Below are 17,754 nucleotides of genomic sequence, written 5' to 3' on the forward strand. Positions count from 1 at the left end.
ATATTTTTATGCCAAGTCATAAAATTGGCTTCTGGATTTCGATCAGTTAATGTTTCAATGTTTGAACTTATCTTAAAGGGTCATGCAGAAGGAGAGGCTGAGGCAGAGAGTCAGAGAGAGGAAGAGACAGACCAAGCAGCTGCAGCAACTAATGATTTAGGTGAAAAAGACACAGGGCCCAGACAGGTTAAGCTGAAGAGCTACCCACAGGACAGCTTTGGTGCTCAGAACAGGTCATTTCACCACAGCTGGTATATTTGTGTTGTCAAATTTCACTATGACCCTGTCATTCTGTCTCTTGTGTTATACTGAATGCAAGCAAAACTACAGAGCAAAATCACACTCTTTCTGATTAAACCAATCTATGAACTGTCTGAAACAATGGATATCCGCGGCCCCAAATGGGCCTTAAAAAAAAAATTGCAGCGCGCAAACATGCCACTCCCCTTGGGGCTAAGCCCCCCCTTTCTTTGAATCCTAGAAACGCCCCTGTTGATAGCATTATCCTGTAGGAGGCCTCTGTTATGCAAAACTCCAACATATGCTTTAACTCTCAAGAGTACTGCAGTATGCAGCTTACATTGGCCAGGTTTTTGACGAAAGGGACTTAATACTGACTTGAATATTTGGCTGTTTAGCTGGGCTTTTAAACTGATGAGGTGCAGAAACGTACTTACAATTATTTCATGCCAACATTCCCAAACACTGGGTAATTTCTTGATGGTATTTCTAACCTATTATTTTTATACACGTTTATACAAATATACAGAATTGCAGTTTTGTTGTAGGTGAGTACACTTTTATTCTATCATACCACGAACCTTATATATGACCTATATGTGTTTTAATTTCTTAAGACTTACATGAGTAACACTTTGTTCACTAACAGTGGTATTGGAGCAACTGCTATTAAACTGTTCTATCAGTTGGTATGCAGAGCTTGTTGAATGTAATCTTAATGGTATGGCATATGTAAGAAAATCAGTATGCCCCCTAAAATATGGAGTAGCTTGTTTATATCATTATTGCATGTCATAAACCTTGAAATGTAACTAGCATATTTTTTATAAAGTATGGATTTATACATTAAAAGCCTTTATTGCCTTTGTATTTGCATACAACAAAATACAGTGCTGTTTATGCATGCATTAATTTTTCATATTAAAACAATGGCTAGCAGGCTTACAAGATACTGTGTGTGTGTGTGTGTGTGTGTGTGTGTGTGTGTGTGTGTGTGTGTGTGTGTGTGTGTTTTCTGATACATTTGTGACCTTGCCTGAAACACATATTTTGTAATAATTTATCTTCCTTTTTTCAGAAACCCCTGAAAAGGATAGTCAAATGGAAAATGAAACAACACCGTCATACTTTTTCTTCACCTTATTTAAGGGTTATGAAAATGTAAGAATAATTTATTTTCTGTTAACAGTGATAGTGTATCTTCTCATCATCCTTTTCAATCTAAGCATCATACTGGTTGTATTCAAGGACAAGTCCCTTCATGAACCCATGTACCTTTTAATTTCTTGTCTCTTACTAAACTCTCTGTATGGCAGTTCTGCACTTTTTCCAAGACTCTCTGTTGATCTTCTGTCAAAGACTCATGCCATATCCCGTCCTGCATGTTTCACACAGATATTTGTTATTTACACCTATGCAATATCTGAATACACTGTATTAACCATGATGGCATATGACAGATATGTAGCCATATGTCAACCACTGCAATATCATAACATAATGACACAAAGGAGAACATATCAGCTTATTTTGTGTGCCTTTTCCTGGTCAATCTTTTGGATGACTCTTGTCATTTATTTTTCTATCAGGCTACCACTCTGTGGCAGTCAGATACCAAGAGTATACTGTTCAAATTGGTCTGTAGTAAGACTTTCTTGTGTGACAACAGCAGCTAATAATGTTTTGGGGCTTTTTGTTACCGTAACTACAATCTTTCTGCCTGCAGGTTTCATATTGTTCACATACATTAGGATTCTTATTGTCTGCCATAAAAGCACCTCAGAATTTAGAGGTAAAGCACTGCAAACCTGCTTGCCTCATATTGTAAATTTTGTAACCTACTCATTGGCGACATTTTCTGATATTGCACTCAGTCGTTATGAACCTGGTCAAATTGGAAATGCTATAGTTTTGATAATTTCCCTGGAATTTATTCTGATTCCTCCATTACTAAATCCACTGATATATGGCCTAAATTTACCAGATATACGAAAGAAAATTCTCAGTCTGATTATTTAATCAAAAATCTTTCAAATCTTAAAAAACAGATAGTAGGAAAATATGTATCCAGAGAGCAAACTTTCCCTTTAGAAAAAAAATAAAAACATTATATATAATATATTACTGTACCATAACAGTGATATTCCAGAATACCATGTCTAGATTATTAATGTCAAAGCCAATATCAGCTCTATAATGAAACATAGAAATTGCTCACAGTGTGTTAACACACTTAAGTATGCCCCCTTTCATATACAATTTCAATTCAATTTTATTTATATAGCGCCATAACAATACAATTGTCTCTAGGCGCGTTAGAGCCCAGAGCCTGAATGACACACAATGACACAGAAAAAAATGAATGAGATACATGTACAGCAAATGTAGTAAACATGTGTTTTTTTTATTCTGTGCCTTTTATAGTACATGTGTACAATATGTATAAAATTCCTTCAAAAGGAATTATATCAAAAGTGACTATAGATAAATGTTTTATCATTGTGTGTGCTCCTTGGGAATCGAACCCTTAACCTTGGTGATCAGCAGGAACACATTTCCATCATTGTAAAGATGTATGGGCATATTAGGTCTGTATGTTCATTACTCAGTATGGTGATAAAATGAATGTAAAAAAATATATATTTTTTGTCATATTATGTGCTACTACACAATTACGATTTGTGATGCAAATATTAGAAATGTCAGGTCTGTTACAAAACACATCTCAATGTTATTTTGCATTGAACCTTTGTATATGGGGCCAGAAATTCCACATATCAATTATACACAGAAGTGCTTGAACCTTATTCTGTACAAATAAAAGTATTTTTTTGAGGTCTCCAGGTGAAATGTCTTGAATATAAACTATTATTATATCATTCTCAAAACCTTTCCACTATGTTGTATAGTTTCCTGCAGAATTTCATACAACCCCAAATCAGAAGGAGTTGGGACTGTATGTTCAATTAAAAAAAAAACTGAAAACAGTTATTTGTAAATTTTATTTGTCCTGTATTACATTGAAAACAATACAACAGAACATTATTTGATGTTTTACCTCATTAATTGTATTGTTTTTTTTTCAAAATAAACAATTCTTGCAACATATTTCAACACAATGGTGCCCCTTGACGGTAAATCGTAAGAATTGTCCCCTGATGCAATTCGGAACACCTCAGTCTAAGTCAACTATGTTGATGGGCCGACAGTTACCGGGAACCCAAACTGCTACAGCGTTGGTAACCTTTTCACAGACTGGTCTAGTTGTTTTCCTAGAGAAGTCGTGGAGTGTGGGTTGGCGACCATCTAACCTGGGACTGCTTTCTGTCGGGTGCTTTGCATTAAGGTGATAGCTTAATTCATTTTGACAAATGCTACATACAACTTTAGTTTTGTTGATTGTTCCATCATTTTGCCTCTTAAACAGAAACTTTCTGCCCAACAATCCCTCAGCTCTCTCCATCTTCCACTACCGTCTCTGTCTCTCCTATCTAACTGACTGCAGGCACGTGGCGGTTTCGTTACAGGGGTCAACGCACACCGGAAGTAAACAAAGTTGCGTTAACTGCGTTAAAACGTTTTTATAAGTTTTATTCGTGTCATTGTGTCATGCTGATGCAAGCACGGTACTGTTCTTCTAAGGTCTTCTTTTTCTTTTCTTTATTCCACCAGTTTTCTTTGCTTCTGCTCCTAGCGCTTTTGAGATAACGACACCACCGCAAATTTCACACGTCCTGATGCCATGCAGTGCTCTTGTAAAAACCTTCACAATGCCCTCAGTAGGACTTGTTTTTCATTCCTTTTCCCCATTGAAATTAATGGGGAAACACTCTGGAGAATTTGGTAAGAAAGAGCTTCCGCAAATACATTCTCTGTGCCCTTTTTGTGGCGGATCACCAGGTTATAACTCTGAATGATCAGAGACCAACGCATTAGTCGCTGGTTGTGGTTATACATGCGGTGCAGAAACACCAGCGGATTGTGGTCCGTGTAGATAACCAACAGCTCCACACTAGACCCAACATAGACCTCGAAAAATTGGAGCGCTAACAGCAAAGCCAATGTCTCCTGGTCGATCGTAGAATAGCGCATTTGGCTACTATTAAACTTCTTCAAGAAGTAGCCTTCAGGATGGACCAAACCCTCGGAATCCATCTGAGTCCGAACCGCACCAGCGCCAATACAACTTGTATTGACTTCAACAGAAAAGGGTTTACTAACATCAGGAGCACTAAGTACTGGGGCAATACACAGGAGTGCTTTACAGCTTTCAAAGGCAGTTTGACATCTATTCGACCACACAAACTGTACCAAGGGACTGATCAAGTCAGTCAGTGGGGCCGCAACTGAAGAAAAGTTCCTACAGAATCCTCGGTAGTAACCTGTTATCCTGAGGAATCGGCGTAACTCCCGCCGAGTGGTCGGCACTGGGAAAGATGTGATGGCTGTGACCTTGGCCTCCAGGCGACGCACTTGGCCTCCGCCCAATTGTTTACCCAAGCTGGTCAAACATGTCCACATGGGCAGGCCACTCTGACGAGTGTATTACTACATCATCCAAGTACGCAGTGCAGTTTGGCACACCACTAAAAACAATATTCACTAGCCTTTGGAAGGGGCCGGAGAGTTTCTCATTCCAAAATCCATCACTGAATATTGCAGAAAATTGTCAGGAGTCACAAAAGCACTTATAGCAGAAGCACGAAGTGAAAGGGGAACTAGCCAATATCCTTTCAATAAGTCTAATTTAGTGACATAGAGAGCTGATCCTATTGTATCCACGCAATCATCTACCCGGGGCATAGAAAACGAGTCAGGTACATGGTTTACCTTACGATAATCTGAGCAAAATCTAACAATAGCGTCAGGCTTCGGAACCAATAAGCAAGGAGAACTACATGGACAGGAGCTGTGCTGTGCTAAATTATGTTCCAGTAAATAATCGACTTCCTGTTTCATTATGGTACTTTTAGCTGCATTGACTCCGTATGGATGCTGCTTAATAGGCCTGGACTCACCCACCTCTATGTCATGTTCTAGCACAGTAGTGCGGGTAGGCAGCTCCTTAAACAGACAGGGGAACTCAGAGATAAGGTGGAGTAGGTTAGCTTCCTGCTCCTTGCTTAAATGAGGCATTAAATATGGAAGGTTCACCAACATTTCCAAATTGGATAACCGAGGGGTCTGTTGCTGGGCTTTTTGCAAACTCAGGCCAATTCTCATCACTCACTGTGAGAGAAGTACTAGAGCTCAAAGCTACTGGCACCGCAGCTGCAACAGTGGCCACAAGGGGCGCATTGTGTGTCTCAGGCTTGATGTTGCCTCTAGGATAGTAATGTTTTTAACATATTAATATGATACACTCTGGTTTTCCGTCTTCTATCAGGGGTCCTGACAAACATAGTCGGTAGCACTGAACTTCCTGTCAATGGTGTAAGGTCCTGAGAAACAAGCACTCATAGAAGTACCAGGAATTGGCAATAACACTAAAACCAGGTCACCTGGTTGTAGAGAACATTGTGGAAGTGCCTTCAATATTCATTGTTATGCAACAGAGAGACTCTCCCTGGCGATACCGCAAGCCTCGTGCAATCGTTCTCGAAAGCAACTCACATAGGACAGCACGTTTCGCTGGGTGGGCAAACTCTCGCCTGTTAGCTGATCCTTTAACACTCTCAAAGGGCCTCTCACGGTGTGACCAAATACCAGCTCTGCTGGCCTAAAACCCAGTGACTCTTGCACTATTTATCTTACTGCAAATAGAGCCAAGGGAACGCCTTCATCCCATCCCTACCACTCTCCATTACGTACTTGTGTAAGGGGCCGGAAAGGCAAATACTAAGAATTACCACTAGGGAATAGTGAAGTAGCCAACTACGCCAGCCCAAAAGGGCAGTTATTAAACTGAATTAGGTTTAGCACAGGTTCGTTCAAGCTTGTGGCTGGTTAAAACACACACACACACACACAATAGGCAAAAGTACAATATTGCAATTTAATGTCACAATAGTAAAAACAGACACAAAAATACCAACAAGGGACAGTGGGCAGTCCACTAGTCCCCAATAAATAGGTACAGGCAATAAATAGTATAAATAACAGCAGGTGTTCTAAATAGCAGCTAAACACAATGTCTGACACTACAGCTCATTGGTTACGTTTTGTACACACAAGCACAGCACCCTTATATTATGCCACTACAACACTGTTTACATGCACAACACTCGTGATTACTGCACACTGTTAAGTTTACAAAGGCTACCCATTACACTTGCACAACACTGACTTAAATGTCTGATGTCATCTTTCGAGTGCCCCCTGAGACTCAGGGTTTGGTTCAATTCGACTGTACCAAATAAAAACATAGTTACTTCTTAAAATAACTAAAATGTTAAAAAGCTATGTAAAGGATAAACTTTCAATGTTATTCAAGTGGAACACCATAGTTACCAGAGACAAACCTAATTTTCTGGTGCAGTAAATGCATCTCCATCTCAAAACTTTTATTTTCATGAAAAAAATAGAGCTGACATCTACTCCCACAGGTCACACCGCAGCGAGTGCCAGAATGGCTGCTGAAACATTTAACATTTAAGCAAATATGTAGGCTTTACATTTTCGTTTCAGTACCTAGCCCGTGAATGTGCAAATGTATTACATTAGACAAATTTAGATTATGAAATTGAATGTGGCATGGCATGTTACGCATGTTTGGACATTTTACATGCTAGGCCTAAATAAATTCTCTAAAATGGGTGCGTTTATGGGATATACTGATACAGACATAAATAGTAAAACTATGATGCTTTCTTTTTTACAAGCTCAAAATCACATACCCTAAATAACTATATAACAGCCAGTTCAAATGGATGTGGCTTGGGCAACATGTCTAACAGGCTGGAATTATGTGTAAATGAATTTAATTGTTTTTGAACAACAGAAGAAACAATATGGTTTATTCCTTGGGAAAGCGCTCCTGACAAACACCTCACAGATATTTGTCATCTTCTTATATTAGCTGGCCCAGCCCACTGCATTTGACTGGATGTTAATCCAAAGTACACAGCTACAAATCACAGATGTCTGCACACTGGACCACGTTCAGTCTGAATGCCACCAAAATACAACAAATACATTTCATGGTGCTTCTGATGCCCCAATGTCCAGCTGTAGGACAACGTTTGTTCTAGTGGCTGAACACTTTGAAAGTTACTTGCTTGGCTATTATTATTTTTTTAAATAATTATTATTATGGTAAGGGAGGGTTTTACCCAAGCCTGTATTATAATGGCCCAGGATAACCAGTTGTGACAGCTCTACCAACCAAGTGATCACAGTTGATTTTTCTTTTGTGGTGGTTTCATCCAATACTGCAGTGAGGCAAATTCCGGCCAGGTGGTTTCACTGTTCATGTGATAATTAGAGTCATTCACATCTCTGCCAGATCTGCACTGCCCTCCACACACACTTCCCCTGGCTTCCAATTGCAAATGCAAACTTCACAGGTTGTTAACTTCTGGGAATCAGTGAGATTTTCAGGCATTCATGGGGACGATTTATTGACACATTTTTAAGATTGTGTGACAGTGGAGAGGTAATTTGTTAGGATAAATTTAAATGTCGACTACGCCACCTAGGTAGTCACCCTAGGACTAAAATAGACTGAGCTTTGCTTTCGTTCTAACAAGGCAAACACAAGTTCGTCACACTCTTAGGCCAGAGACATGGGTTCCAGAAAAATATAATTTATTCACGGGAATACAAACAGGAAAAAGAGTACAGGGAAATGCCAGCACCGGCTGTTGCCTCTCACAAACAACCAAACCGTTATTTTCAGTACATATATACGTACATACACTAAACACACACTGTAGATACATACAATGTTGGCCAGTGGGCTATGACCCCAATATGAAACAGGTAGGATGGCCAGAGCCTTACTGAGATTCAGGGGTGCAAACTCATCAGGGATCAAAAAGGTGACAACGATGCGAACCTCCGAGGAGGCTCCGGCGCATGCTCCCCGGGGGAATATATATAAGAACATTTTCAATGCATTTTCAAGTTCAATGCATCAATCTGGTGCACTTTGACAACTAAATTATGAGGCTAGATCTATGAAGAACTTTGTGCTGTTGTAAACAATTTTGTGCTCTGGTAAGTTTTATCATAAACATTCCTTTGTAGAATGTTGCACGGGCACAGGCCAACCCAACCAGCCCGGCAGTAGAAAACGGGTCAGTGCTTCAGATTACATACACATAGAGACGTGCGGTCAGGGGAGGCAGAGCCTCATGAAAAGTAAAAAACAAATAATGATAAAATAAAATAAATATTAATATGTATCTACTGATATGTGCTTTAAATTGAATTTTTGTATGATTCCGATCATTTTTATAATCAAAATCGCTGAATTTGACCATGTCCTGTTCAAACAGAGAGGCGACTCGCGAGGTGAGGCAGCGACGAGCTGCGCCTCATCTCAGATTGTGCAATCCCTCACACACTGGGTTGAGCGCATGCCTTTTGCTTTCTCATTGTTTGTCATCACTGAAATATTTGTAGACACTTTTATTATATGTCGTTTGTATCCATAGAATAGGTAATGTAATGTAATATATTTCACGTATGTGAAGAAGCTATTTAGTCTTGCTGATCTGTCATAAAACCAGTGAAAAAGCACATAGGGGAGGCAAACCTAACCTCTGCCTCAATGAAGGGGACGTGCGAGAGCCTGGAAAATGGACTTCCAATCCAGTGAAGTGATAAATACATAATGGGACACTAATGCTAAAGCTAAAAGGTTTGCTTCAAACGACAGGAGAAGGAGAAGATAACTTTAGCAGCTAAACTCTAGACCAAACTCGGCTGACGGCCATGTCTTTTAAGTAAATGTACATTTTTCGGCGTTTTCACGCTTAGATTTTTCAAAAGTTACCAAGAAAAAGACACTGTACTATCCGATAACACCGTTATTGTAACCAACAAAAATGGTTGATGTGATTTGCGAGGCGTCTGTCAGCCAACTGTCTAACGTTAGCCTACGTTAGATAGCATAACGTTCATGCAGCGTACCAACGTCACACGTTATCGTAAATTCCATCTTAAAAAGGCCGCTCGAAACCAATGCTTTCACCCGAAAGACATGTCTTGTAATACACCTGTCTATTACGTAGGGGTGGGAATCTCTTGGCACCTCACGATTCGATTCGATTCCGATTCACAGGTCAACGATTCGATTCTAAACCGATTATCGATTATCAATTCTAAACCGATAAAACGATTATCGATGCATCTAGATTTTTAAAACATTTGAGTTTGCTACTCAGAGTCTCAAATCACTTCCTACTTTGAGATGAATTACCTACTCTATTTTTTCATTAGAGAAAAAGCTTTTCCTCGTCACAATTATGACTTTCTATGAACAATGCAATCATCGATGCAGCTTGCATTTAAAAAAAAAAAAAAAGTGATTATGAACTTTTCTGAATCGAGACAGAATCGTTCTAGAGAGAATCAAGAGAAATCGAAGAATCGGTTTTCTTTCCCACCCCTACTATTACGGCATCGAGGCAGCTACCTTCCATTTCGAACAGACCCGAAGACTCGAAATAAAAAGCGTGCCTGTCATGGTGACATGGGTTGGCCAAACGAACAAGCTTGAAAAAAATATTCATGACAGCTTGCGTTCGCAGATTACTTGGAGGAGCCCCCCACTGAGAGGACCTTCGGCTGTCCACTATAACCCCAAGAACGGTCAGCCCCCCCGCTAGCAGTCCTGGTCACCTTAATCTGGGTATGTTAGCCGCACGCACACATCCAGACACATTTACACACGCAAGCACTTCAACTGACCGCCCTGTTATGCTAGGACGGTTACTTCAGGATTCTCACCACCACAATTAACACAATGAATAAATCCACCAAACATGCAGGCTAAGCAGAGAGAGAGAGCACAGCACTGCTAAGCCCCAAGCATTAAATCAAAGAAACAAACAAAACGATACCATGCGGGTCAAGCGGAGAGGGAAGGCAGCTTACCCCAGGCTAGCCTCATACATGCACGATATCAAAGAAACAAAGAAACAAACAATATCCTGCGGGTCAAGTGGAGATAAAAAGGCGGCGTACCCCAGCCTACACCATGCATGCACGACATCAAGGAGAGATAATAACACAGACGAACATACTAGTCCATACTAAACAGGCATCTTGACAGCACAACAGAACAGCAGCCCCTGCTGAGGCGTGGAGGCGCTTGGGGATTATCTGTCACACACCGAGGGGCAATGCCTGCTCAGGAACAGCTAGTCACGGACGGCTCTTTGTTAGCTCGGCTACCAACAAAACAAATGGAAAAGTAGCATTGTGAGTCATGACTAAATGCCCATTAAAATACGGAGCGGTACTAGTAAATGAATCAGCCTACTTCCAGCTGATTCCCACCGAGCACCCGGCGTCAGCGCAATCGCTACACTGGCTTTGTCAGCCACAATGAAACAATCATGCTAAAATATAGAGTGAAACGATATAAAACCATAAAAAGGTGCAGCACTGGACAACGTGGCTAAACGCCAATGTTGCTTACCTTAGCAGCATTACCTTAGCAGTGCACCTTACAATCCCACACCACCATACTAAGCGAGGGGCAACCCGGAAGCAAAACACGGTCAGAAGGAAGTATCTCCCCATGACCTATGCTGGGCTATATATCAAAATAGAAGCCCACTCAGTAATCAGTGCTATTACAACTGCGGGATGGATCTCCCAAGTTAACATGGGTATGTAGGGATTACTTTTTAATTATCATGGACATGAAGAAAGTTCACATATAATAACGAACTTGTACGTTTCCCCATTTGTCAAATCAGTGTCACATCTGTTGTCCAATACACAATGTCCACAATTATTGTGGTCACATGCCAACGCTCATCCCCAGTTCAAATTATTCCCAGTAGAATTTCATACATCATTCTGTTTTTTCTCTTCCATTGAAATTTGAAATTTTTAAATAGTTTATTTGAAGGGGTTAACAATTGAACCATTTTTCTGATATTAGAAAGCCTTTATTGTCTAAACAATCAAACTTTGCTTTTGAAAAGTACCTCTTGGGGGGAAATGAATGCCAGTCAAATACAAAAGAACCAGGCATACTCATAAACCATCAGACTCATTCTCAAAGACTTGGGTTTCTTTAGGTCCTGTATTTTTGGATAAATCTGCCAAATCCAATAAAATGTTCTGAATTTTCAACAGTGAGACTATTATATCCGTACCTTAATTTACCCTTGTTAGGCTACTACTGTCTGTGAAATTAAGTAGTTCTACTACACATCTTCTATAGTTTGGGTAATATAAATACTATTATATAATAGTAGACCTACTCCATCCATAAAACTATATGGATTTGAAATCATAGCAGTGGGTCTAGGCCCATCAAATTCAAGTAAATAATTTATTACAGAGATAAAACAAAAATCGTGTTCTTGATGAAAATCTTACTGGAATTTTAGAATACCATGAAATGTTTAAAATACTACAGGATTGCAGCAGGGAAAATAAAAATCCCATTGGAATATCGAGAAATCCTATAGGATATAAATGTTATATATATCATGCATGAGACCCAATTTGTGCTGCTGTTAGGAAACAGCACGAGAGACTTCTGATGTTATACTCAGACTACATAAACCATTTCAGTCTGTGCAAGAGGGCACAGCCACACATTTCATGTGAGCACAGACAGATGAGGACATTCTACTACTACATCCCATGTAAGTAACATTCTGAAAGTAGAAAATAATAACAATTACATATGGCTCTCTCTTGGCATACTCTACCTAGAGATGAATGAAGTATTTATTTGGATTTGAAACATATGAAGAGTTAGGATGTATACTTTTTGGAAAAGAAAACAACAACACATATTTACTGTGTACTGATCAGTTGTTGATACTGCATTTTATCTCAGCCTTTCTATCAAGTATCATCAACACCAGTGATCAGCTAGGGCAAGAGGATCATGGAAAATGGATCTCACCCATTCTACTTTTATCTCACTATGTACAAAGATCAGAAGAATTTCAGATACATTTATTTCACCTTGGTATTGATATTATACCTTGTTATTCTTTCTATGAATACACTGATTATACTGGTCATATTTCTTGAAAGAGCGTTACATCAGCCTATGTATATCTTAATTGCTTGTCTGTCAGTCAACTCTCTTTATGGTTCCACTGGTTTGCTTCCAAAGATGTTAGCTGATCTTCTCTTAGACACTCATGCAGTATCTCGTCCTGCATGTTTCATACAGATTTTAGTCATCTACACATACGGGTCATATGAATTTACTATTCTTGCACTTATGGCTTATGATCGGCATGTAGCCATTTGTAAACCCCTGAAATATCACAGTATCATGACGACAAGGACACTTGCCATCATGGTTGGGGTTGCTTTTCTATATCCATTGTGTGTAGTTGGTTCCAATGTTAGCCTAGCCTTTCGGTTACCTTTATGTGGTAACAAGTTAAGAAAACTGTATTGTAGTAACTGGTCTGTTGTTCAACTTTCTTGTGTTCAAACTACACTGAACAACATAGTTGGAATTATCAACAGCGTAGTAACAATTTTTCTTCCATTGTTTTTTATTTTGTATTCCTATATTAAAATTCTTGCTATTTGTCAAAGGAACTCCTCAGAGTTCAAAAGAAAAGCCTTGCACACATGTCTTCCACACATTGTGACTTTTGTCAATTACTCAATAGCTGCATTTTGTGAAATAATTTTTAGTCGTTATGAACTTCCAAATGTGGTGGCTGTGATCCTATCCCTGGAATTCCTTATTATACCGCCGGTTTTAAATCCCCTTGTTTATGGGTTTAATTTTCCTGAAATACACAGAAGAATCTTGCTTCTCTTAACATCCACCAAAATATCAATGACTCCTTAATGATAAAACTGCTCTGCTTGTATATGTTTGTGTTAGATTGATATGATTAAGATTCTGTACTTTACTACCACAGCTAGAAACTGCTGGCATCTTTTCATGTTCATAGAAAAACATTAAGATAAACTAAAATAATAAGATTATTTTAATGTAATGGCATTCTTAAGGAAAAGAGGAGGGTGACAAAATGCAGGATTTGTCATACCTATCTAATTTGCTATACTATGTATACCCACCTTTCTTCTTCTGCCATTGTATTTCACTTATGGCACGTACTGTTAGCCAGTTCTCTCCTTGTCTTCCTATACAGATTCTGGTTTGTCCTCATCAATAACTAGGAAAACACATGTCCATCCCTGACCAAAGATGGACAGTTAACTTCACTTGGTGAGGAAGGACGGTCCAGGATGGGAAAAAGCAGAAAATAAATTCACCGCGACCTCAGGCCTACCTGCATGTGTGTGTGTGTGTGTGTCCTGTGTCGCCTCCATATATGCACGTGTGTGTTCCAGTGTGTCGTGTGTGCCATTAAAAACCTGACAAAGGTCTTAATTATTATTATTATCAATAGCAATTGGGTTTTTGCAGGATTTGTCCTTGCTTGTCATTTTTATGGAAAGATAGGTTTGAAATGTACCGGTCATGTAGTTACAACAATATTATCCATTGAATTGATGCCAATATAACCTACATCTTGACTTGACAAAATAATGACTGAAGTTTGATTGTTGTACCACACTCAGTCATTTTGGATAAAATGCCAAATTAATAAATGGAGGCTATTTTCAAACATGTGTAACAAATTAGACAGTTTTCTTCACCTATGATAAAGACTTCATTGCATTGTAAAAGCTTTTACAGGCTACTATTAGGAAACATTTAATGTTTCCTTTTTTCATTGCAACAAAGTACTCACCTGGGAGGGTATAGGGTTATTTCTTTTTCAACATGTCAGCAGTATTACTTTAATAATTAACTTTATTATTACACATATATTAGACTGATTGTTTGTGGTCCTGAATTGTACAGTAATTTCACTGGTCTTTGCCATGAAGAAGGTAACACCAGCAACAGTAACACCAGTGACAATTTATATGAAGAAAGGTACAAAATAGACATTACAAAACCACATTTTGTTATTAATATCGTGGATGAAGCAAAGAGATGGTGCTTAATTGTAGGCTGTAGGTGTATTATTGCACAATATAATTAAAAACAACTGTCATGAACAAACAAATGCAATTCATAGAAATGTTTTGTTCTTTTGCTGGGCGTCAAATCCACGTCTAAGTACAGATTTATAAAAACCGTCTTAGACGTAGAAAAGGACGTATCTCTACGTCTGGTTCTAGTTCGTATAAGTACATTTCCTTGTGGCAATACTGGAGTACTGCAGGAATTCGGAACTCTCCGAGCGCCGACACGCAGTTTCATCATCATCATCGTCACCACCACCGTCACCATTAGGGCTAATGGTAAAAGGCTAAATTAATGTTGCGCTCAATAAAATCAATTAAACAATTTGAATAATTCATACATGAATGAAATTCACGTCTAATAGGTATTCATTTTAATTCCACACGTGTAAAACGCTCAATTTATAGCCTATAAAAAGTCTGATAGTGACAGTTTTCAGTAAGAGATATGGCTGCATTGGCGTTGTTAGAGGATATTATCCCTCTATGTCTGAAATGTATTATATGTATTAAATGTCCATACAGTGCCCAGGAACAGCAAAATGTGAAAGAGGATTTTCTGCGTAAAACAGGGTTCCCAATGGCTTCTCACCCCGATTGCGCACACTCAGACAGCCTAGGAAGCCCACTTCAATACAGCACATGCCCGTGGGCGGTCGGTAATGGAGGCATGCTGAAGGGAAGGTGGCGATGTTTGGATGCATCGGGAGGGAGACTGCTATATGACCCTGAAAAGGTTTGCCAGATCATCCTAGCCTGTTGTGTGCTACACAACATCTGTCTAAGCCATGGCATAGAGCTAGGAGAAGATGAAATGCGCATGGACCAAGATGACCACCCTCCCATCCCAGCTGGCTGGAACACACACATCACTGCGCTGAGAAGACTGGAGCTGATTCACCAACTATACCAACAGTATAAGAATGAATGCACACATGTTCATTTTCTTCAGAATGTTTTATTTAGGCACGTTTGTTCAAATAACCCTCAATAGCGGACAGGAGAGTTCGGCAACAACCTCACTAACAGACTCATTCGAGTCCCTTTGTGAATGAGAAGATGTCAGGGAAAAGACCCTCAACAGTTAGTTAGCAGATTAAAAACACAAATCAGCATGTAAGTGAACTGGACTGTTTTCGAACAGGGCCCCGACGGAGACAGACACCCTAAGTCTGTCTGACGTGCCATGCTAAAAACAAGTCCTTTTATTCAAACACAATGTTTACACAGTATGACAGTCAGGACGCTGGGATGCACTTAGGGTTACTGCATCTCAGTTGAATTCTACTTCTGCTTAGCAACGAGTCATTTTACAACCCGCTTTCTCCTTCTGTCAGAAAAACATCACGTGGTTTCACATTCTTGGCTCACTCAGTGTTTTTCCAAAATCAACCTACACACTTTACACACATCATTTTGAACAAGCCTTTTAGCTAAAACATTCATGATAAAATATACTAATACTTTCTTTAACAGAAGAGGAAGCTGGTGATGGCCGACTAGACGGCCCCGATGCTGGTGCAGCAGGTGCTGCTGCCGCAGATGCGGCTTCTGGTGCTGCTCGTGCCGCAGGTGCGGCCGCTGGTGCTTCGGAGACGTGTCTTCTACCATGCCACATACTTTGCTTTTGCCATTACGCCACCCGACAGGCTTTTGAACAATGTTTTGGCCCGCATCTGCTCTTCCATCAGCAGAACGTCGATTTCTTTCTTGCTTGCCATTGTCACAGAGAGTTTGTGCATTGAGGATGCGCTCCGTTTGTGCATTGGGAATATGCTAATTCGATTAAGTTGGGGCGTTTTGAGGGCGGAGATTCAGCTGCGCACAATTCCACGATCATTTGTGATTTATAAACGCAGGAATGGCGTACACATGTTTTTTTGGGCGTACGTTCGTTTTCTGTGAATAACACTTACGACCATTTCAGAAAACGTCTGAGATCAAATGTAGGATGGTTTCTACGCAACATTTTATAAATGAGGCCCAAAAGCTTATGATTAAAACACATACACACTAGATTTTAACAATTATATCTATCAGGGGACTTGATAGCAGGAGGCTCTGCCTCCTATTGTGCTTTTTATGATATTATGAGACCTGCACTCTGGAAACAAAGTGGTCTTGGTGGGCAGTAGGGGACAACTAGCCTGGGTGCCAGCCGAACTTAGCCCCGCCCACAACATTTGGGAGAAGTTCGGTCTGGCATTGCTCCGTTGAGGCGGAATTATGCCCGCACCAGAGCTGTTCGTACCAATCAAATTGTCAGGGCGGGCTTTATACGATGATGGACAGATGATCAACAGTAACGTAATCAACCACGTAACCAAAGAGCGCTTTGGTTGAATTTGTTTTCAACAAACATGGCTGCCGCTGGAGAGCTGAGATGTGTAGATTCTGCCATCGAGTCTGTTTTAGAAGACATCGACAGCGCATTCATTTTGAAAGAGGAACAGAGAAACGCGATCAAGGCATTTGTTGAGCGAAAAGATGTTTTTGCCATCCTTCCTACGGGATTCGGTAAAAGTTTAATTTATCAGCTGGCTCCGATGGTCGCAAAGAAGATGGGACGTTGCTCTGATTGGTTGTAGGACTATCCAATTGAGCGAAGAGGCATTTCTTCCTGGTTCGGTTGAAACACGCCCCATAATCACAGCCCAATGGAGCAGTATCAGACTCATATTCTGACTAGAATTATGAGTATGACAACGTCAGGCTAGGGGACAACTAATTCCCTGAGGTAATTTGGAGCTAAGCCGTTTAGAGCTTTGTATGTAAGAAGGAGTACTCTGGAATAAATTCTACTTTTGACAGGGAGCCAGTGCAGAAAGGCAAGTACAAGTGAGATATTCATATTGTTTAAGTTCTAGTAAGTGTCAGAGCAGCAGCATTGAGTTGTTGCTACATCCGGACAGAAGAGGATTGCAGTCTAGTCGCAACGATCACCTGTTGCCTAATACACGCTCCATCAGATGCTGGAAAGTGGCACCAGCATTCCGCAACACGAAAGGCATGGAGCAGAACTGGAACAGCTCAAAAGGGGTGATGACAGCAGTTTTAGCTTTGTTGTCCTCTGCCATTGCAACTTGCCAGTATCCTGATTGTAAATTCAGTGTTCTAAAGCAGGTGGCACCATGAAAGGACTCAATGATCTCGTGAATAAGTGGCATGGGAAAGTAGTGGGATTGTAGTCTTGGCATTCAGTCGATGATAATCCACACAGAACCTATCTTCCCCTGATGGTTTAGCCACTAAAACAACAGGTGATGCCCAGGCTGATGAAGATGGGTCAATAATGTTGTATTCTTACAATTTTTTAACATGCTCTTGGATTATGGCTTTCTGAAAGGAGAAACCCTGTAAACTTGA

General features: G+C 40.0%; 2 protein-coding genes across 2 annotated transcripts; both read left to right on the top strand.

Annotated features, from left to right (window-relative positions):
* Nucleotides 1–1,341: 1,341 nt before the first annotated feature.
* LOC105899827 (olfactory receptor 10J1-like) lies at nt 1,342–2,284 on the top strand. The gene has a single exon (XM_012827045.2). The coding sequence runs from the start codon at nt 1,342–1,344 to the stop codon at nt 2,257–2,259; it is 918 nt and encodes a 305-aa protein (XP_012682499.1). The 3' UTR covers nt 2,260–2,284.
* Nucleotides 2,285–12,214: 9,930 nt separating this feature from the next.
* On the top strand, nt 12,215–13,195 carry LOC105899828 (olfactory receptor 52E8-like). The gene has a single exon (XM_012827046.2). It carries the CDS (start codon nt 12,263–12,265, stop codon nt 13,193–13,195), a length of 933 nt encoding a protein of 310 aa, XP_012682500.2. The 5' UTR covers nt 12,215–12,262.
* Nucleotides 13,196–17,754: the final 4,559 nt, after the last annotated feature.

Source organism: Clupea harengus, chromosome 9, assembly GCF_900700415.2.
Source record: "Clupea harengus chromosome 9, Ch_v2.0.2, whole genome shotgun sequence".
Lineage (NCBI taxonomy): Eukaryota > Metazoa > Chordata > Actinopteri > Clupeiformes > Clupeidae > Clupea > Clupea harengus.